At 43.2% G+C, this 21,510-nt stretch overlaps 1 protein-coding gene and 3 long non-coding RNA genes across 6 annotated transcripts; 2 read left to right on the forward strand and 2 right to left on the reverse strand.

Annotated features, from left to right (window-relative positions):
- Positions 1–8,500: 8,500 nt before the first annotated feature.
- On the reverse strand, positions 8,501–12,210 carry LOC130529213 (uncharacterized). 2 transcript variants are annotated; one of them, XR_008951513.1, is made up of 3 exons: positions 12,045–12,210; positions 9,809–9,953; positions 8,501–8,792 (listed from the first exon to the last, which is right to left on the reverse strand). It is a non-coding gene; the product is annotated as an uncharacterized LOC130529213 (long non-coding RNA). The 2 variants fall into 2 exon arrangements; XR_008951512.1 differs by lacking the exon at positions 8,501–8,792 and having other exon boundaries at positions 9,077–9,953.
- dmrt2b (doublesex and mab-3 related transcription factor 2b) lies at positions 11,353–14,355 on the forward strand. Its single transcript, XM_057039206.1, has 3 exons — positions 11,353–12,405; positions 13,096–13,198; positions 13,415–14,355. The coding sequence occupies exons 1-3, from the start codon at positions 11,974–11,976 to the stop codon at positions 14,170–14,172; spliced, it is 1,293 nt and encodes a 430-aa protein (XP_056895186.1). The 5' UTR covers positions 11,353–11,973; the 3' UTR covers positions 14,173–14,355.
- Positions 14,356–14,926: 571 nt separating this feature from the next.
- On the forward strand, positions 14,927–19,580 carry LOC130529212 (uncharacterized). Of its 2 annotated transcripts, none has more exons than XR_008951510.1 (2): positions 14,927–15,875; positions 16,678–19,580. It is a non-coding gene; the product is annotated as an uncharacterized LOC130529212 (long non-coding RNA). The 2 variants fall into 2 exon arrangements; XR_008951511.1 differs by having other exon boundaries at positions 17,952–19,580.
- Positions 16,534–17,250, reverse strand: LOC130529211 (uncharacterized). Its single transcript, XR_008951509.1, has 2 exons — positions 17,084–17,250; positions 16,534–16,949 (listed from the first exon to the last, which is right to left on the reverse strand). It is a non-coding gene; the product is annotated as an uncharacterized LOC130529211 (long non-coding RNA).
- Positions 19,581–21,510: the final 1,930 nt, after the last annotated feature.

A 21,510-nucleotide genomic window follows, 5' to 3' on the forward strand; every position in this document is an offset into this window, starting at 1 on the left:
GACTTTTAATGGTTTTGCCTTCGTAAATGCCACTTCTTTCTTCTGACTATGTGCCATTGGTCTTTAACAACTGTCCACTTGACTCAAATAAATCCACAACAATATTGTCCCTGTTCAGCTTGCTGTAATTAACCTCCACCGTCTGCCTCACCAATCCTTACTTTAACCTTATCCTGCTTTTACTTATTGATGGTAAACTGAGCGTGCTTCTGTTTCTTTACGATCCATATTTCAGCAGGACTGGCTGTCAAAGATATTAGCAGACCATTACAGTCTCCCCCTCCAGGAGTTGGGCTGCAAGCCTCCACTGCAAACCCCTTCATCTCTTCATTCTTATCGTTTCTGTCCCAGTGGATTACTCCTGCGCTGCTATGCTCTCAATTTTACAGTGTTATTTTCACTTTTCTTTTTTAAAAAAAATAAAAACTCTTTGCACTTTAAAGATAAAGTAGAAAGCTTGCATTGGGAATCAAACTAAGATATCAGTGCTTTGCAGTGCTGAGGCTGTACTAACACATAGATACTTGAGTGTAAATGTATGCAACTTTTATTCAATCATATTTTATGTCACTAATATATCCTTCAACACAGCTGTAAACCTTGAAATGCAATGCTCAGTCTTTTGTCACAGTTTTCCCGTTTTGACTTTGTCAGATTCACAAAATCTGCACCTAGGTCGGGGTTCTGGTGCTGCACCGTAGTTCCACAAAGAGATGTTGTCACATTTCTAAAGCCTAGCTGTCAGCGTTCAGTCATACAAAGCCTCACTGTCAAACCCGTAATGATTTTCATGGTGGGGCCACTTGTTCAGAGCAAGGAACTTCCCTACATTTTGTGCTAGAGTGGAGAGTCATGCGACCTAGGCTGAACCATAACTCTACCTCTGAATGTACCAGAAACATAAAATCCTAAATTTGTAGGAAACACTACCTACTCAGGACGGGGTCGGACCGCTGAAGTGGCGGCCACGTGTCCACCCTTCCCCCTGTTAAATGCCATGAAAGCTCGCGCCGGCCCCGTGTTTATCTCGCTACTGTTTCTACCAGGTTTCTGATGTTGCTAACAGGAGGACAATGTGTTGTTCTTCAGTTTTTGTTCAAAAAGTTGCACTTAAATACCAGAGATTTTAAATGTGCTGCATAGACTAATGGAGCTGCATTTGTCTGAAGCACAGATTCACGCCATTTAGAATTCCTCCCACTGTTCCCATTTAGTCAAACAGCTGCCGAATTAATTCATTTTGACGTAACAAGGAGACAGAGAATATCGGACCAGTCTCGGGTAAAAAAAGAGGACAAATTAGCTAATCTTTTTTTGATTTGAAAAAAAAAGTAATTTTAATTTTTTGAAAAAACACATATGCTTTGGCAAAGTTCTTACTATAAAGTTCCTGTTACTTCCGTGAGATTATTATGTCCTCTATTTCTCTGGGAAGTCCCTTGAGAATTCACCCGCACTCTGTAAATAGACTTTTCACTTTGAGATCACCCATCTTCTGTTTACATTGTGGGCTCCGCCCATGTGAAGCGTTCGATTGTAACATTTTCACAGCCGGGAATGATTTCATTCTCCTCTTCTTGTGAATACGAGGCATTGCTGGTGCTGGGATCTGGGTTGTTGGGTTGGTTCAGGGTTAGATCAAAAGATTCTGGAGAATCAAGGATGAACTTCTCGTAGACCTTGGCGGCGCTGTATGATGTGACGGGATGCTGATAACATTTCATGGCGTCAAAGCAGGACCACGTACTGCAAGACAGCAAATGATTCCATTAGCAGCCATCATTACACATGCGGCCACCAAATAGCATGCAAAGACACATCAGTGAGTTCAGCTACTGTATGAGAGGTCTTGAAGGAGACGTAATATTGTCGTACTAGTTGTTGGGGAGATGGTCAGAAAAGAAGGACAAGTTGGTGAAAGGATGGCTCAGGGCCTCCTGTGGTGTGATGCGAAGGGAGGCATCCAGTTGTAGCATCGCCTTCACTATGTCCGCAAACAGGGACAAATCTAAAAGTTCTGAAAAGACATCTGAATAATATGTTGATCTGAGTGGCCAGATCTGAAACATTAAAGAAAAGCAAAGATAAAAGTCAGATCAGCCGTGTTCTTGGAGTTAGTTGTTGTTTTGTGTGTCTTTGTGCATCAAAGTGTCATACATGCAGAATGTCGTCCAGAGACTTCGGCCTCCATGTCCTGGCCTCCCAGGACACGGCATCCTTTACGTCTGGTGTCTGCACAGAAAGCGTTGGAGACAGATATGAGATTCCGAGGAGCTGACACTTCACGCTACAAACATGTCACAGGACAGACAGAACTGGTGGGTACCTTTAGACTCCATAAATTGGTGTTGAGATCCTTCTGGAAGTACTTATATGTGTACATTCCAAACTCCAGCATGCTGTCAGGTGGCATGTGCTGAGTTTCTACCATGTACCGCATCTGAGGGGGAAATAGATCAATATTTATTGTATTTTTATATCATATTTTCACTCTGTAGATAAAAGCTGAACAACTAGCCCCCACCATGTTGTAACTGCTGCTCCCAGGGTACAAGGGTGTACCGAGAAACAGTTCCGCTATGATGCAGCCCAGGGACCACATGTCTATGGCCTCGTTGAAGGGAAGCCCCAGCAGGATCTCTGGCGCCCTGAGAGAGGTCAAACAAAATTTTTACTGCAGCAAGTCCAGACAAACACTGTGTAACTGCACATTAAGCCTGCAAATGTCAATAAGACAGTAGCTCAAGACTAAGAGGCCTCTATGCCTCACCTGTAGAAAAGGGTTTGGACATATGACCCATAAACAACAGCTGATTTATCACAGGCCAGGCCAAAGTCAATCAGCTTGACTTTAAATGGAGCTTCTTTGTGGTTCACCAGCATGATATTGTCTAGCTTCAGATCCATGTGTATGAGCTCAATATCCTTCAAATGTTGCAGTGCAGTAGCCAACTAAAAAAAGAAAAGGAAGGAAAGGAAAAGTATTAGGGTGAGATCTGTTGTTTGTGATTAGAGACCATTCAGTCACCGCAAGTAGAACGAGAGGAGCACAGACCTGCTGCACTATTGGTCTAATTTCGCTTAATAAAAATGGCTTCTTTCTTTCTGTCAGCAGATGATAAAGACTTTTATCCAGGTTCTCAAATTCTAGACATATATGTCCTTTGTCCTCAAAAGCATTGTGCCACTGAACAATATTGCACTTTTCCATGTTCAGCTTCCTTATTTTTCCCAGGTTGGCTATCTGTGGATGCACAATTCCATGCCAGACTGTTAATGATCAAATAGAAAGGTTTTTCTCTAATCACTGTGTTAATACACATTTTTGTTTCATACCTCTTGAACCGCCGCCTCACGATGAAAATTATGGATCATTTTGATCGCTACGACCCTCATGTCATTCACCCTGGTGCACATTACAACGTTTCCATAAGCACCATATCCCAAGAAGGATTCCACCATATAAATGTTGAGTTCAGATATAAGAATGACTCCTGGATATACCAGATCTTGGTCAAAGTCGTCCATTGCTGCTGAATCCCTCTCTTGAAATCCTATTGAAGTATATTCGGTGTCTATACTATTTGATCTACAAATCTAGAGGCAAATTACATTAAAGTCAATGACTAAGTCAATGAATACAAATCCTTTGATAGTAGAAGACATCTAAAGACACTTACTTGATTAGAGTCACGAGGTTGACTTAAAGTTGTTGCTGACATTTTCTGTCAGTTTCAGATATATGGTTTGATCAAACGCACTTGTAAAGTTTTCAGGGCTCACCTAAGATGTATAAAAATGTTTTTTGTCACACACACATGAAACATATGTCAAATGTAATTTCTCTTCAGTAGGCAATTTAAGAATGAAGTCTATATTAAGAGCTAATGTAGAGTCATCTGACCTCCAGGGCGGATGACTGAAAAGAATTTCAAAACAGCTGAATATTTTACCATAACTCAACCTCATCTCAGAAACAAACGACATGATTTTGTATGAAAGCATTTTCATTACCTTAAAAACTGCGGCACAAGTGCACTTTGATTTGCCTTGGGGGGCTCCGACACTGCTGCAATTTTACCAAATCTCATGAAGACCTAAACATGATTCAAGATAGGCTGCTTTGTGATCAAAGAAATCAAGCATCTTTGATATCTGAAGATCAAAGCCATTGCCTCTAGGAATCCAGAAAATTGCCAAAATCAGCTTAATCATCTGTTCATTAGCCCTTTGTCAACATTTCCTGTGGGTGGGGGATAGTCCAAAGTTACACTGTGACTCCCATACCCTATAAAGTGCATTCGTAAGTGTGTGTAGGCATCTCGGCATCATTGTGTAGGCATCTCAAAATGTTAATTGCTGATGTCTGTACCCTATGTAGTGCTCTCAATGTATCCCATAATGCACTGCACAAATAGTAGACAAGTGATGTTCCCCAATCAAGCGCTATGTCCCATCATACCTTGCAGTCAGACTTGAGGAGCTAGACGTGATGCTGATTATTTCTTGAACATTAATCAAATGGTAGTACATCAACAAATACCCAGCGAGTGTTTTATGTCTATTAATCAGAACAAATGAACACAGTTATTCAACTAGCACTGACATCCATCTAGTACGTATTCATTATGGGACACAGATGCAGTGGAATTGTGGAATTAACTGCTAATAACTGCTAGTTAACTGCACACTCGCTGGTGCAACGGTGACCGCAGCAGCATCAGACTTCATCTGAGTAGTTACTCTAAATTTGGGATAATGATCATCTCATTGTTGGAGACGTTCATTTAGCCTTTTCCTCTAACTTTGAAATGGGCTGAAATTAGTAGGAAGGGTGGAAGCAGCACAAATGCCAAGTGAAGAAATCAGTTTAAAAGGATTTCTTTTTAAAATCTGTGTTTTCAAGTTGTGACCACGAGCTTGTACGTTTGTTTGTCTTGTTTGCATCCATTTTCTGTTGTCAACATGATGTTTTATTTCACGTCACCATGTGGGTTCACTGGGCTATGAGGCAATATTCTTTTGATCCTGCTGCAACTTTGATAAAACCACCACATACATCTATAGTATGTATTGCAAGACTTTTAGTGCTGTGCCTTTATTCAATCCCCAGACTTGTTTTCTTCTTACAGCAGTAATTCCTGAAGCGCAGACGGGTCTGGTTTTATTGTTTTGATGGATGAGCAATGCCATTGTTCAGTTTCACTCGGCTGTCACATTGGTGACATGAAAAAGGGGATTAAATCCATGATTTTAGATGGTACTATTATGTGAGAGTATCTTTAGAGTGAACCATAAAAAATACATTAAAGGTGCAATCGGTCTCTTTATAGTCGAGGTGCATGCAGTCTTTTTTGGATTCCATTGACACCTATCATAAATTCATTACTTTCTTCTTTTGAAGGCAGGAGAATCCTCGGTGCTCCAGAACGGGTCTCCTGGGTAGCCGCCTTCAAAGAGAAACCCTGTGATGTCCAATTCTCTGTCTTATGCCTTGTTTGTTTGGTTACCTCTCTCCCTTTTCATCTAATTTACCAGAACGTGGTTTGTTTGCAGCTCTCTGCTCTGGCTTCCATCTCTAGTGTCTGGCACACCAGGTCAATAGGTCAACAATAGGAGCCAGAATGTATATGAGTTTCTAGCTAAATATTGCCCCCCCCCCACCTCCACCCCCCATTTATTTGCCCTTTTAACTTGTGCATTAATTCCATCACTGTGATTTATCATGACAAAAATACAGGTGGAACTGAGGGGAAAAGACGGATGAGAAAAGAAAGCTAATTTGACTCATGATTAGATTTAATGAAAGAAACAGCAGAGCGTGAGATCATCTATAAGGTACTTCCACCAACTGCTACATAGAGCCTCTGTGTGACCCGCAGCCATCGGAGAAGAGAGACGAGGCGAAACTGCGCTTTCCCCAGAGCTGGAAGGAGCGGCGAGACATCAGACTCCGAAACAGCGCCGCTTCTGCTGGGAAACTCAACATCTGCCTGCCGCCAACGCACTCATCATGATCAAACACCTGAACGCAAAGAGCGCAAAGAGCCGGCTCACAATTAGCGTCCAATCATATGCATGGCTCCTCTCTTCCCACTACCTGCTTTCTTCCCCTTCAAAGGCAACATTTGTCGGCGGATATCCTCTAATTAGCATCATAGGACACACTCGAAGAGACACATCAAGGTCTCATGAAGGGACACGAAGTGGCAGGGGGTGTCCCACCTAAACCAATGTCAGCAGACGTGATCTCGTGCAGCATATTTGTGTCAACATTTCAAGCTTTGTGATGACGGGTCCTGCACCTGGTCCTCATCCTATCATGTCCCCACTAACAAAGAAAGAAATCATTTTATTTTTCAGCCAGAGAAAGTTGAGTGTTTGGGTTGTCCTGATGATTTCTGTGTTTAAACCATGTTGTCGGTTAGACTGAAAGAAGCACATTACTGGCTTTAACTGTGGAATGGAAGTCAGGCTGTTTATAATAGTTCAAAACTTATTCAAGTACTTACTTGGGTTCTTATTGAGCTCGTTTATCTAGAGGCTCATTAGTAATCAGACAATATCGAGTGCTGGGCTTTGTGTCTGAAGGGGCATTCTTTACTATTCATACAGTCAAACCTGCAGTGAGATAGTCTGAGACGGCCCAAAAGACAAAGGAGCCAATAAACCTGGAGCAGTAGATCCAATCAGATATGGAGGCAGAGGGAGAGACTAAACTCTGAGGGTGTTGTCCCTGCTCTCCGGCAGAATGAGGGTCTCCGCTGGGGAATATGAGGAGCCTTAAATTACATGTCAGCGTAGAAAACAATGACTCCGATGTAGAGGGTGGAGAGCAAATGAAACCTGCGCGCAATCTCAGGCGTCTCCACCAGAAAAGGATGAATGAAAATGAGGTGTTGGGTGGAAAAAAAATCCAAAGGAATGAAAAGGTTTCCCTGTCTGGTGGTGCAGCACACTGTGCTCCATGTGCCTGGTGCAGGTCCTGCCTGCATTATTTAAAAGCTCTCATTAACCCGAGCCCACACCGACTGAATCAATAGTCCGAGCAGGGACGCCAAGCCTCTCAGGGTGTTACATTAACTGCTCCCAGAGCAGACGCGAGGATGCTGATGATGTCAACCTGCGGGGGGAGGGTCGGGGGATCCTTTCATCCAGATTACATAACTGCTGCGGGTTGGTCAGGAGCCAGCAGGCGCTCATTGATCCAACTTTGATCCGTCTCTGTGAGTTTGTGGGAAGCGACATGTCCACTGACGGTGTGGTGTTTCAGTTTGGACGCTGTTGTTGGGGGGTCAAATTGCTATATGGATCAGATATTGTCAGATCAGTTTTATTTCACACCACTGCACGAGGTTATTCCATATTCAGGGAATTTAACACAAACAGTGTTGTGGTTTCACACACCTTTGTTGCACAGTGGATTTGGATTTTTCTTTTTATTGTTGTGGGGGAAAATATATCATATATGTGTATTTAAAACAAAGTGAATGAGCACAGGACAGTTTTAATTAAATGATAGACCATCTTTTTAAGTTCCGTATAAAGTGATGTTGGAGGAACTGGGGGAATATAACATTGTTCTTTTTTAAACATGAAATAACTGAACAGATTGCCAATTAATTGAAGTGTGCTTTGGGCATTTCCCTGGGCAACAAAATGGAAAAGAAAAGAAAAGCCCAGTTGTTTCCCCTCAGATTTTCTTTATTCTTTCTTCCTTCTGTTTTGAATAAAGGCAGATATTTTAGGAATTTATTGTTTAGTGAATTATTTTGGGAGTTTTGGGGAGAAGGCAATGTTTTTCCTGTATTTTTTTTTTCATTTAATGCCTTTATGTTTTATTTTCTTCTGAGTTAAATATGAATGCTGTGGTGATGAGTTCAGTTTAAGAACACACTAAGAGGCACCAGAGGAGACCACTAATAAAAGAAATGTGGATGTGTAAAGGACAGGATAGACCGAAGGAAAAGGGATGTTGGAGCCAACAGCGCAACGTGTCAGATCAAATGGACCATGAGGAGGCAGCTTCTGTCTCCTGGATGATTTCCTTCAGGTCATCAAGCATCACATCATGAAGACACAAATGTGACTCTGGACAGACCCACATGGATGCAGACGCAGGCCTTCATTGCTCTTCATCACCTTCGTCATTCTTGTTTCCTCAGCCTCCAGCATTGCCTTTCCTGGATTTAGCGTTCCTGTTAAACTTGTTGACATTCAGCTGCCGATATGATGTCATTCTTGATGAAATAGAAAAGGAAACTCAGACACAGCTTTTTGTTTCAGGCCTGTTTGCTTCTCTGTCCTCCAGTCAGCTCCGCTTTGGTGCCGCGGTGCTCTTTAGATGTAAATCCTAGGTTAGAAGAGTGGTCAACATTCTACCCCCCAACCTCAAAGAGCACAACTGACACCTTTAATTTTGGTTTAATAATGACCAAAAACCAAAAAGGATGAATAAAGAGGCTTGGAAAGGCCTGAATGGCTTATTTAAATGAGATTAAAAAACTGCTGTTCTTATTGCGCAAGGTGTAAGCCAAGGAGTTTTTGGCAGCTCTAAGAAAAAACATAAAAATTCAAATGCAAATGCTGATATTGTCATTATGGAGGTGTAACCCCTTAAATAGACTACCACCAACACTGAGCTTGCAGGTTTCCAGTTGATTTATTTTAGTTCTTGAGGAAAAAATCATGAATAAAATAAAGATTCCTGTTAACCAGGAACACTGGCTTGAAGGTTTGGGGTCATGCAGACTGCAGGACTGCGTCACGTCACTTAAGTTTGTCTTTAACACCTTTAAAAAGAAAATGCACAAATCCAGAGTGAACATAAATATCTCAGTGGAACCAAAATAATACAAAAACTCAACAAGCAGCAAAAGCAGAATGCAACAATTTATATAGGAGGGAGCGAAAGGGCGCACAGGTGAAACACATGAGGCTGAATGCAATTACCGGTAAGGGAAAATGGAGGAAGTGGTGAAACAAGGACCCTTTCAAAATAAAACAGGAAATTTGGAAGATTCAAAAGCACAGTACTTTATAAACGTCAGTGGGAGTTTGAAACTGAAACAGTGGACACACAACAGTGTGAAAAACCTAGAAAACGGAAACAGAGGTTAGCTCAAACAAAGACAACAGGCGCTCAAAACTTATTCTAGTAACTGTTTTTAAAAAGCTTGGAGCACAGCCTTTGAAATTATACTAAAAAAAAAAGGAATAAAATCTGTACTGGAAAAACTACTGGAAATAATAAAAACTTTATCTGGATAGTTTTGTTTTCTAAAGCAACAGCCGCTTGTTAAAGTGACTGTGACCGTGTCAAATATGGTGAGGTTAGGAGTGCATTTATTTTAGTAAGCGTTTGTTCCCTCTTAACAAGCTTTACGTGTACTCTCCCAGGTGCAGGTTAAACCACTCCTGGAATAGCTGTCAGCTTAATGGCCTCTGCCTGCTGCTGATAACTGCCAAGGTGTCTGCTGCTCTTTAGGAAGCAGGTGGATGAAGTTGTAGGAGCTTTTGTGTGAAGGTGCTGTGAAACAGAGCCCAGTGGCTTTTTATAGCTGTCTTTGAAGGGAATTGACATTCAGCTCGGGATTTTTGCTTAAAAAAGCCGCCTCCCTTCACTGATTTTGCTTTTGGAGACGTCCTTGAGTCTACCACGCTGGTTGTTTGCCATGTTGGTGTTTTGTCTGAGCCTCCCCCAAAGACATGGATAGAAAAGGACATGTTGGCAGGACCGAAGGTGGAAACTATGGAGTCTGTCAAACTCTATCTCAGCTATAAAAAAAAGGGAGTAAATGGTCACAACCCACGACTGCCGGGTGCAGAGAGAGTGCAGGGAAGAGCTGAACGTGGGCCCAGAATGCCCGAGTACCAGCATGTCACTGCTGATGAGAATCAATTCGTCTGAGTCTGGGGCCTTTCAGCGATGCTCTCCGCTGCTGGCAGCCGGTCTGATGGGAGGAACAATCGGGTTACCTGCTGGTTTCCACACACATCACGTACAACGCAAACATAGTCATTATCCACCGAGTCACTTGTCTTTAAAAGGGACAATTTTCTGGATTCTTGAACATCTTGAACCTTTAACACATGTTTGATAGAACCGACACTGTTGCCTCACAGTTGGGTTTTCTATCAGACATTTAACAAGGGATCATTTGAAGCTTTAAATGTCTTATTATTTGCGTCACGGCAGGCTTCTCTCTCTGTTACGGCAGTTCTTGCTCTTCCATCGTGATGTGACTGCAACGGTGAAGGCTTTTAAAGTTTGCCCATTTCAAATTCTCTCTAAGCCATGTTGTGGTCTGGTCAAATAGCTTCCTGACTGATGTGATAACTCATTTTTCCATTTTAGAATAGAACCAAAACCAACCAGGTAATGTCACATCTTTTATACTGTATGCTTTAGCTCAGTTAAAAATCCCCCAAGCTTTCTTGACAGGGCTGGTCCTGGCTATTTCTAGTATCAAACTTAAAAGTAATTAAAGCTGTCCCATCTGAGCCCCCCCCCCCCCCCCCCCCCCCCCCCCAAGGCTCTGAAAACTGATCTATTTCGACAAATACCCAGTGGAGAGAAATGTGTCCATGCTGAATTGTTCTTAATTGAAACATATAATTCATACTGACAGGCCACAGTGCTGACCTTTACATGTAATATATCTGGTTATTTTTCTTTGAGGTGATTCAGACATCAAATAAAATTACACCTACGTTAATAGAATCTAAATGTCACAGGAGGGCAATAAAGCACTGATCATATCTCTGCCTCCGCTGCTGAATCCAACCTCGGGCCTTTGAAACATGATAACAAGGCCTATACAGGATGAGCTGCTCATTAATAGCCTGAAATGTGAATAGAAATATGTGTTAATTGGGTATCATATGGTGAGATGATCCCAGATGTAGAATCAGTTCATTTAGGTCACATGATCCACTGATGATGGAAACATTGGTGGAAAAAAACACGTTTACAATAATTATCTGTACTTAATAAATTAATCCAGCAGGGTGCGCACTTTTCATGCCATCTCAGCACCGAGGCGGTCGAGAGAACAGCAGTGTTAAATCTCATTTTACTTGAATAATATACATGAATGAAACATTTTATATGACAATTTCTTTAATTTCTATATTGGTATAACTCCCGTAAAGCATAAATGTAACATTTCTATGGATAATTATCCCTTTTAGACAATAACGACACCAGAAACACCAAGAAAGAGACCACACTATTTTGTACAAAACGAAAGAAAATAAGTTATATAAGAGAATAATCAAAACTAAATATAGATATCTTCTTTCATCACCCTGGAACTGTTCTTTCCGCGCGTGCGTAATTAGTCCACAGTGCCTAATCGTGTTCTTCAGCTCCAAGAGTCCCCCCGCCCCCCTTACTACCAATCATATCCGTCAAATGACCGTATAGTTCTATGTCACACTCCTAAATCTGAGATGAAAGATGATAAGATCCTCAAAGGTGGGCCGGGCCTGGCAGGTAGGGGAGTTTATAGGGACAAGATGGGGGCCCACGCAGGAGTCCGGCACGGTGGCCCGGGCTGCAACAGGCTGCTTATGGACACAGATTCAGCTCAGCTGAGACGGCTCAACCTTCCCAGCGAGCGGAGGCTGCGAGGTTTCCAGGCTGACGCGAAACTCCACCTGTTCAGTATCGGGACTATTGCTGTGCGCAGCCACGTTGACCCTGGAACCAATTAACGCGTCGGTTTTGAATGTCGTTAAAGGGAAATGTTAATTACTGACTTCTGTTTGCTAAATATAGTTGTTAATGCTTGAGTAAATATTCACCAGTAATGCAAAATTTTATCACACTTTAAAATGTCAGCAGCAAACCAGCTGGAACAGTTGTGAAAGACTTTTGAACATTTTGTTTAGATTTTGCGTAAAAATCTGCTCAACGCAGCAACGTCATCCACCACGGATTAAAGCTGGGATTCCAGCGCTCTGAGTCAGATGTCATCTCATCTGGGAGGGGGCCCACGGCTGGAGACCACAGCAAAACTAGATGTACTCATGAAACTTACTGGCGTGACAGATCCTGACGGATGCGCCCCGCAGTGCGGCTGCCGCGGGGACGGAGGGGAGAAGAAAGCGTCTCTGTCTTCAGAGCGCCACCAGCAGAAGCCACGCAAGATGTCCCGGAGTCCAAAATGCGCTCGCTGTCGGAACCACGGAGTTGTTTCCTGCTTGAAAGGCCACAAACGCTTCTGCCGCTGGAGGGACTGTCGCTGCGCCTGCTGCCTGCTGGTGGTGGAGCGGCAGCGCGTCATGGCCGCGCAGGTCGCGCTGAGGCGACAGCAAGCGGCGGAGGTGAGGAGAGCGCAAAGCCAAGTCAGAACCCCAACCCGAACCCGAACCCCAGATGGCAGCAGCTACGACAACCAGGTGATTATTATTTGAAAAAAAGACAGACTATGATAGCAAGAAGAAAGAAACTTTTAACTTCTTGGGAGGTCCGAGCTGTGATTTTCTTTAATCTGTAATGAAAGTGTCATTTAAAAGAGAAACCCATGGTTACTCTTGTGTTCCTATTTTATTTGACATTTATACAAGACTGTAAAATATGTTTGTGCATATCTTTGCCCATTTTCAGTCTCCTTGGCCCTTTATAAATTCATACCAGAACAGTTATTTATTTTAGTAGAAGAATAATAACACTACTACTACTACTACTACTATTACTACTACTACTGCTGCTGCTACTACTACTACTACTAATAATAATAATAATAATCATCATCATCATCATCATGAAAACCCATTTTTTGCAAACAGAAGCCTGATTAATTTGAAGCAAATTGTAAAATAAGAAGCGTTGTTACAGGTTCTGATTTGTCTGTAAATCTCAGTGAAAATGAAGGAATAATGTAACAGAGAAAGCAAATTTTAACTATACCTGTATAAATAACTCCAGAATAAGTCTACTACTGTATGCCTTTACCTTCATGGCCTTTTAACATGAGCTTCTCTTGAGTTCCATAATGCATTAGATACAGGTAATTACCTCTACAGCGCGGCCCCGGTGCTGTATGACCGTGTCCAAACGTCTAATTCCTGTTCCCTGGTTTCTTCCAGGGTAAGAGTGGGGTCAGGTGTGCAGGACCCCTGCGCAAGCCTTCATATCAACGTTACACCAGAGCAGCTGAGCAGAGCACGCTGGCTAAGACCATCATACAGGGTAAAGTGAACACCCTTGCTTTCATTAACACAGAACTTGTCTCCCTGGCTCTAACATAAGCTGCAGTTTTATTTTAGTATCGAAAAAAGCCAACTTCGTTGCATTATCATGATGCAACAAATCAACAAAGATCAATATGATGGGATTTTGTAAGGCGATAGCAACCTCGGTAACCCTTTGCCTGACAGATGTGTTCGGCCCGCGTCTCTCTTACAGGCATGGATTTGGATAACGAGTCGTCATGTTGGGCGAAACAGGCGCAGCGTGAACAGGCGTACTTCACACTCCCCTCCATCAGCGCTCGGATGAGGAAGAGGCGCGCCTTTGCAGACAAGGAGCTGGAGAGTGTGATGCTGGAGAAGGAGCTGAGAGAGCGAGAGCTGCAGAATGAGTTCGGCTACCCTGCCCTTGGCCCCGTGGTTCACCCCGCCCCCCTGCCCCTCTCCCCCAACCTTGACTGCTGCGTTATCAATAAAGACCCCCCGATGTCTGCTTATGTGTCTGTATATAAATGCAAGCCTCTGTTTGAGTGTGACTTTCAGTTCTATCAGTTCTTCCACCTAAAAAGCTGCTCCTCTGCAGAATGTACTGACTTTCAGCAAAGTTTAGAACAGTCCAGACAGGATGAGGTCCAGAACATCTGCAGCGTCACTAATGAAGCGCTCATTGAAAAGCATGGTGGCGACACCTTACCAGGCCCGGAGGCCCTCAGACCAGAACTACTGGACGCCAATGGCTCTTCAGGAAACTCTTGCTCTGCTTCTGGATCAGACGGGGTCACAATTGGTGGGAAGGACGTCAGCGAAACCAGCAGGACTTCTGAGCTGAGATCAGTGAAGGCCTGGAGGACAGACTCTCACATGGACCAGTCAGGTGCTGCTCACGACTCGGGCAAGAGCCCTCAGGGCGGCCCGGTTGGGTCTCCTGCTGCGAAGCCTTTGCCGTTCTCTGTAGAGGCTTTGTTGAAAGCCTGACCAGCAAATGGCAACGATGTGCACTTTGTCCCACAATAAATATCTGCTCCATCTATATAACGATTGCTGTATGCATCAGAGGGCTGTAAATTTATATATTTATATAAAAAGAAACAAAGTCACAGTTTTGTATTTTCCCTTAAAATGTTCTATATTTTACTAATTAAAAATATATCAAAGACACATGTTTGATTGTCAGTTTTTTCAATAAATACACCTCAAAAATATAAAATTTTAAAAGTCATCGCAAATATTATTCTATCACTTTAAAATGCTACCAAAATCAGTTTTAAACATCCAAATGACTCTTGTTGAAGCTAGCATTAACATTAATAAAAAAATAAACATAATTTAACAAAATTTCTCTCATCTCATTTGACACTCAGAAGAAATTCAGACGGCAAACTGTGGGAGCCAGTGTTGCCCGGGCAACATTGTTCTTCTTTGTATGCTGAGACACGGGCTGAGGTTGTTTGAACATGCATCTGATCTATATCCACCTTTCTTCCCCCCATCTCAACCTTTCCCCCCTTTTTGTTCTCTGGAGCGATCTCTCGTAGATGGAGGTCAGATACTTTTGACAATTCTGGACCTCGTGGCGTCAACACAGAAGCGATAGCGCGCTCCCTCGTGCCTTTGTGTGCCAGTATCTACCAGCATATCAACATACCTTTCTCCAGCTATTCTCACACACATGCAGACAGTCGAGACTGGCCCAAAGAAAGATGAGTTTATAAGCTTGAAAGCACTGAAAACCAGCCATTATTTGGCTTTGTAACACATTAAATGTGTCTATTTTACCATATCAAACCGCACCGATTGACATTTTCCCACTGCAATAAGGAGTGAGCATCCATCCCAAAGAGGTGATAACGACTGCTGTGAAGAATAACGCAGAGGACATAAATCGATCCTCCGCTCCGCTGCGCCCGTTCCCCCCATCTTTCATTCTGAAGTGTCCTTAGACCAGATGGCCGAGTGCTTTAAAGAAAGCCGGGCCTTGAAATGCCACTCACGTTCTAACATTCTTGTCTGAATTTGGCCAGCCATAGGCGGATTATCTTTACGGTCCGGCGCTCTTCTGGAAGGGTTGATTCAATCGGCAAACCCCAGTTTATTAACATTTTCCATTGTAAGCTTGGAGAGGACAGAGGAGGACGAGGACACGTGGAGGTTGGGGGTGGGGGGTGGGGTATTGGATTCAGCCCATCTTGCTGACAAAGCAGTTTCAACAGGTTGAAACATGTTTTTGGATTTCTAACCCCCCCTCCCCAGGCTTTTAGTTGCTCACCTCTGCTGTTTTTGCTCTTCGTTCGTCGTGTCGTCGGGCCTCATTTCCATTTCAGCGGGATTGATTTCACTTCGTGCGGGGCTGGAAAAGCGTCTCTTTGACGTTTTCCCATAATCCCGATCTTCATATTTTCATCACACAGACTACCAGGAGGGACCGGAGAAATGGCCCGGCAGAAGACGAGGGCGGCAGACACACGACGGGCTGGATGAGCCGCACAACAAGAAAAGAGAGGGCAAATATTTTAGTCTTAATATCTTTGAATGAAACTTAGATGAGATTTTACACATCAAGAGAACGATTGTCAAAAAAAACATTGTTTTGACAAATTCAAGTAAATTTCCTTCACAATTCCAGCAGAACAAAAAACACTCAGAAAGCTGCAGACAACATAAAGTGACATATACTACAGGTATATATGTGTATATACAGTATGTTTGTGTCCATTACGTGGCTCCTGTTTGCAGCTGGATGGGAGCGTAACTACAGCTTGAGAAGAAGAGTAACTGTAATAATAAAGGCCAACTGTTGTGACATTAATGCTCCCTCCTGCACAGCCAGAGGCTCTTTTAGCCGACGGTTTAACACCTGATCGTGTTTATAATTCCTGCAAACTGCAAAGCCTTGAAAAGTTTGTTTTCTTTTTCCAGCCGTGATCTTTGATGCCAAAACTTAACTTGTATTTAAGTTTTAGTTGAATCTTTTTAATTGCCGTCTGTGGTGTGTTGCTAGGTGTGTTTGATGTCTCTGGACTTCCCGCTGTCCCCGGACTCGCCCTGTCCTGCAGCCGCCCTCATTACTCCGGGTGCAGGGTGACACTGCAGCCCTCTGCTGTTGCCTCACTCAGCACATTAAATTGCATGAAATAAATGTTACACCAGCAAACTCCATTCCTCAGGCTTCGTGGTGGCCAAACAACATTTTAACCACTAATACGTGAAAATGGGAGTTTGAAATGCCGACCTTTAATTACACAAAACCCCTCCAAACAAAGACAGAATCTATTTGGTCCGTCATCCGCCTGATGTTCAAAATGTTCAAAAAACTTTTCTCTTTCTTTATTTTTTTGGGTTTTTGAAGAATATGAAACATGGCACGATGACAAGGCCAGACAAATAAAATGAAAACCTGAATAACACAGGGATGCATCAATATAATAAATTTATATAATTTAGATCGGAAATTGATTTATTTCATTTATGCTTTTTGCTCAGTAAAACAGTAACAGTAACAATATGGATGGATGGATGGATGGATGGATGGATGGATGGATGGATGGATGGATGGATGGATGGATGGATGGATGGACGGATGGACGGACACCTCAGAGCTTTATCATTTGCACCGTGAATTCACAGTGCAGCTACTCAGTAAAACACGGCTGTAAAAGAAAAGCAACATCTCGTCGCCCTCTGAGAGACATTCCTGATGGACTCCAGTCAGATTCCGGTCTGCCCACCACCTGCACCAGCGCCACCACCCTGGACTGAACAGGAGAGCAAACACACAGTCGGCCCTGTGTGTAACCGACACTGTCTTGGTTGGATAAGAAATTTCACAGCTTTAAAAACATCTTTGAAACAGGCAGGGTAGAGTTCTCTCCCGCGCCTCCCCACTTACCCTCATCCTCTGCCTGGTGGGCTTCTTTCTTTTTTTTTTCCATGCACGTACAGCATTTGTGAGCATGAATGTGTGCAGAGCTGTCCTGTCGCTATTCCAGCAGCCTTGGGGACGGCTAACGCTGCAGCTGTGTTGCGATCCAATTACCATCACATGGTTCTGCTTGGCCTCTGAAGAACTACCTCTGCAGTATTAGAAACCAAAGCAGACCACAGGGCTGCACTCTCACTCACCTCTCTCCCTCCTGAAAATATTATGCTATTGAAAAGATGTTGATGCAGAGAATAGAGTAACACCGAACTGTGACACCCTGTTCGATTTATTACTCTGGAAATTTGGCACATTCGGCTCTTCAGAATGTCGAGACAAAGCAAAACCCATATCAAGAAGACGCATGGTTCTGCTAGAAAGGACATTTTAACCATCAGTCCTTGAGAAGTGACCAAATTTAAACGTGCACGTGTCCAGTTATTGAGGGGGGGGCGTCCCCTCCCGCAGACGTGCATGAATCCCGTCCCCCCGCCTCATCTCGCTGCTGACAGTAAAGGATTTTTTACGGGACTTCCAATAAGTGTGACCGCACATGTCATCCCACATAGGTCATTTGATTCCAACCACGAGGAACGCATCCCTCATTGGTCGCCCCCTCGTGCTCGTTTTAGGGTTTGGATCCTCATTAAATGCTCAGCACGAACGCAATCTTACGAATGCTGAAATATCCCAGCTGGTTCGCCTGACAACAGGGATCAATTGTCATAAGCGTGGGAGATGTTAGCCAACATGCTTCATTTGAAAGTATTAATAATCTCCTAGGAACCTCTTTTTTGGGGAACCGCCTGTCATATAAAACATCATTCTTCTCTTTCAGCCTGTTATATTAGCATCCCTCCGTGCTCGCTACAACCTCTGGAGCTTTACAAGCTGAACCCAAGCAAGCAAAGGGAGCGCGGGGACGTTATGATCCGGAGGTGGTCGCAATAACATCAAGGCAAAAGCAGCCCATAGTGCACCACCATTAAAGCAGTGTTTACCCAGCTTGCATTAAGTTTTATTTCTCAGAAAATTCCACAGATTCAAACAGTCGAGGTACTGACTCCTGGTTATCTGATCCTCCTTCGTATTATTCATGTCTCCCCCCATTCTTAACATATTGGCGCCATCTTACATGTGATTGATTATTTGAGGCCAGGAAAGAGCGGATGGCGGCGTGTAACGACACATAAAACCCTGTTTTGATGTCAGGTTCGAGGACCTTTTAAGAATAACAGCTGGCACGGGCAGGGAGCTGGGAGGGAATCCTAAGTGTTCAAGGAAATGTGTGGGCAAGTTTCGATGCCACGATAGCAGGAACCCTGGAGCTCAATATAACCAGAGCTGCGCTGCGACCTGCCAAGATCAGCAAGATGTTTTAAAAGCGTTTACTTTTATTGCAGACAAACCCCCTCGACCACCGCAGCTCCCAGGCAAAGAGATGAAGAAGGATGACGGATGTGAGTGGACCGAGGTTTAACAAATAAATAGAGCAGAGATGTTTGGCTAAACCTCAGTGGTAAAACGTGTTAGAGGCAGATAGTTAGCATTGCTATTGTCTGTCTGTCTGTCTGTCTGTCTGTCTGTCTGCCTGCCTGCTGCCTGTCTGTCTGTCTGTCTGTCTGTCTGTCTGTCTGTCTGTGACAGATTCTTTCACTCTGTCTAAATTCAGACAAACTGACCACGAAAGTGACCATTTCCGGTCTCCGGGGTTCAGATCAGTCAAGTTTCTAACCTCAATCAAAATAATCAAAAGCCACATTAAACAAGAGAAAACTTTTTAGTCGGAAACATAATTAGAATATCCACATCAATAAAGTAAGTTAAGTTCTTATTTTCTAATTTACCTTAGAAAGGACTATTCTATCACTCTTGCATTCAGGGTTTTTATTAAATGTGAAGATTAGATGCAGATGATGTCTGAAGATGGTGTCTGGGCTAACTGGAGACCAGGGTTAGATTAGTTCTTTTACTGGTTTATAAACTGGTGACTGCATGGCTGCTCTCTGCCGAGGTCTGAATCTGCTCCATCTGAAGCTCTCTGCGCTTCGGTGGACGGCACATTTGACACCTGCACCATGCCATAAATCAACTGCTCTTCTCTGCAGGGCTCACAGTAAGAAGAGGAGAAACAAAGTCATTAAAGTCATTTTAAAATACCCAGGAATGTTAAAATTCAAGTAAATATTGATTCTTGTCCGAGTAACTGACATTTATTTCTAATTGCTGCTGGAGTTTGTCTGGAGTCACCAGACTGGTCCTGCTGGATACACACAGGCTTGAATGACACACACACAAACCTGGATTTCAAAAATAAAAATAAAAATCAACATTCTGATTGAAACGGTGATGAAAACAAACAAACAAAAAAATACGCTGTTAAATAAACTGTTAACATATGGTTTGATGTATGACTGCGAGCTGGAAACTACTATATTTCCAGTAAATAAAACCTCTAAAGAAAGAATCTACTGTGTGATTGACACTTTGTATGAGAGATTTACTGCATTTTCATGTGTTTGGTAACTATGATTAATACCCGTTTGTTACAGAAATGTCCTTCATGAGGATTATTAATGAGTAATCTGGGCTGGATTCGATGTTGTTTGATTGTGAAACATTAATTTCTGAGGTCATCAACCTACCATCCAAATTTTCTTAAAGATTTTAGCCATAATTTGTAAAATAACGATTAAGAGATGTGTTTTCATGGCATATTTCAAAACAAGCATGGGTGATAAATAATTCAGTTTAAAAACGCTCTGCCACTGAGCCCAAATAGTTCCATTGGAACACGAGAGCCAATGCCTCGTGTGTTCTTGCCCTCCTGAAACTGATGGATTTTTTCCCCAAAAGATTTCCTGTGTAACACAAGCTGCTCTGTCTTCTGTTTTTACATTAAACAACCAATTAATCACCTTAATCGCCCTCAATTAACCCCCTAACCAGTTGCTGCCGCTGAACGCCAGCGCTCGCGCCGTCGCTCGTGCCGACACCTCTGCCATACAGCTGATGAATTGCCACCAGAAGGCAACGCCACCACCGCCTGATTCATATGATATCACAGCTACAGAGGACAAAACATTAGTTGGGGAGAAATGAGAGGAGGGGTCACGGGCAGGACACTGGCACTGAGGGGAAAAAAAACAGAAACTTAATTGTAATGTTAATTACTTCCTGTGTTTACATCCGAAAGATTCTGGAAAACACCGAAACAAATGTTTTCTACAGCCGAAACCAAAGGATGACTATAATAGCACTTTATAACAAGGGTGCATTAGTTAATGCGATAAATTAGCTTAACTTCCCTCAAACTTCCTTAAATCACTGAATGTGTGAATGTCATTACAAATGAATAATACATTATGCATTGTGCCTAAATAAGCCTTAACAGCCAATAATTAATCACGTGCTACATCTATCTCTCTGCTTGTTACTGTGCTGAGTAAATGTGAGCTCGATATAATCAATAACAACAAGCTATTACATCTTGCTAGCATTTGTGTGAGACTCCACACGTACGCGCTCCAAACCTCTGATGTGCCGAAAGACGTAATTTCAGAGCACATCCCTCAAGAACAGAAGCTCTCAGATGTCATTCAGCTGCTGCTGTGGGAAAATGCCCCAAAACGGGGAGAATAGCCCCACATCAACAAAAGCAAAATGGAAAACAGTCGTTTAGCGTTAATAGTTTCGCCATAGAGTAATAAAGGGACGTCTTGTTTGTGAATTATCGCTGGTTTCAACATGAAACCCGAGGTTATGCGATGTGGGGGCCAGCTTTTTTTCCCCCCTTTGCATTACTCACTGGGTTACTCATGTGAATGGGGTGCCAAGCATTTGATATCCTAGATGGAGGCATGCTCCTTTGAAAGCAGCTTGTGGCAGCCTTTCGCTCCAGCGTAGCATGAGCCGGAGCCCGTCAGGCCGTGCCAAATGTGCTTGTTGACAGCGAGCAGAACAAGTGCGGATTTCATCAGAAATCCCTGGGTCAGATCCGCATCACACGGCGTCGTCTTTCTTTGTCGAACACGGAGGGTAATTAAAAGCGGGCCTACGAGCTTCCGCTTCTTATCGCGCCGCCGCAGTTGTGTCTGAAGATGAAAATCAGCAGGGAACAAAGAGTGTCCTAAATGGGTGGCAGAGATGGCGACAAGAATGCCAAAAGATCATTTAGAGAGCCTCGCTGAATTGAACGGGATTGCATGACACCGTGTAGCGACTGCGGGACGAACATGAGCCTCTCTGACCGGCAACAAATATGTTTATGGCACTTTGGGGAGCGAGGCTTGAGCAAAGGCTGGGCGGATCCGAGCGTTTAAAGGTTAGAGGATAACAGCCCACCTGCTCGCTCGCAGTAATATGCCCTGAGCTGTTCCTCCTGAAATAAAACCCAT

This window comes from Takifugu flavidus, chromosome 7 (genome assembly GCF_003711565.1).
Source record: "Takifugu flavidus isolate HTHZ2018 chromosome 7, ASM371156v2, whole genome shotgun sequence".
NCBI classification, from domain to species: domain Eukaryota; kingdom Metazoa; phylum Chordata; class Actinopteri; order Tetraodontiformes; family Tetraodontidae; genus Takifugu; species Takifugu flavidus.

Coding starts and splice junctions, on each gene's coding strand:
- dmrt2b (XM_057039206.1), top strand. CDS start 11,974: ATGTCATCTCATCTGGGAGGGGGCCCACGGCTGGAGACCACAGCAAAA. Junction 12,406..13,095: donor GCAGCAGCTACGACAACCAG/GTGATTATTATT, acceptor GGTTTCTTCCAG/GGTAAGAGTGGGGTCAGGTG. Junction 13,199..13,414: donor GGCTAAGACCATCATACAGG/GTAAAGTGAACA, acceptor TCTCTCTTACAG/GCATGGATTTGGATAACGAG.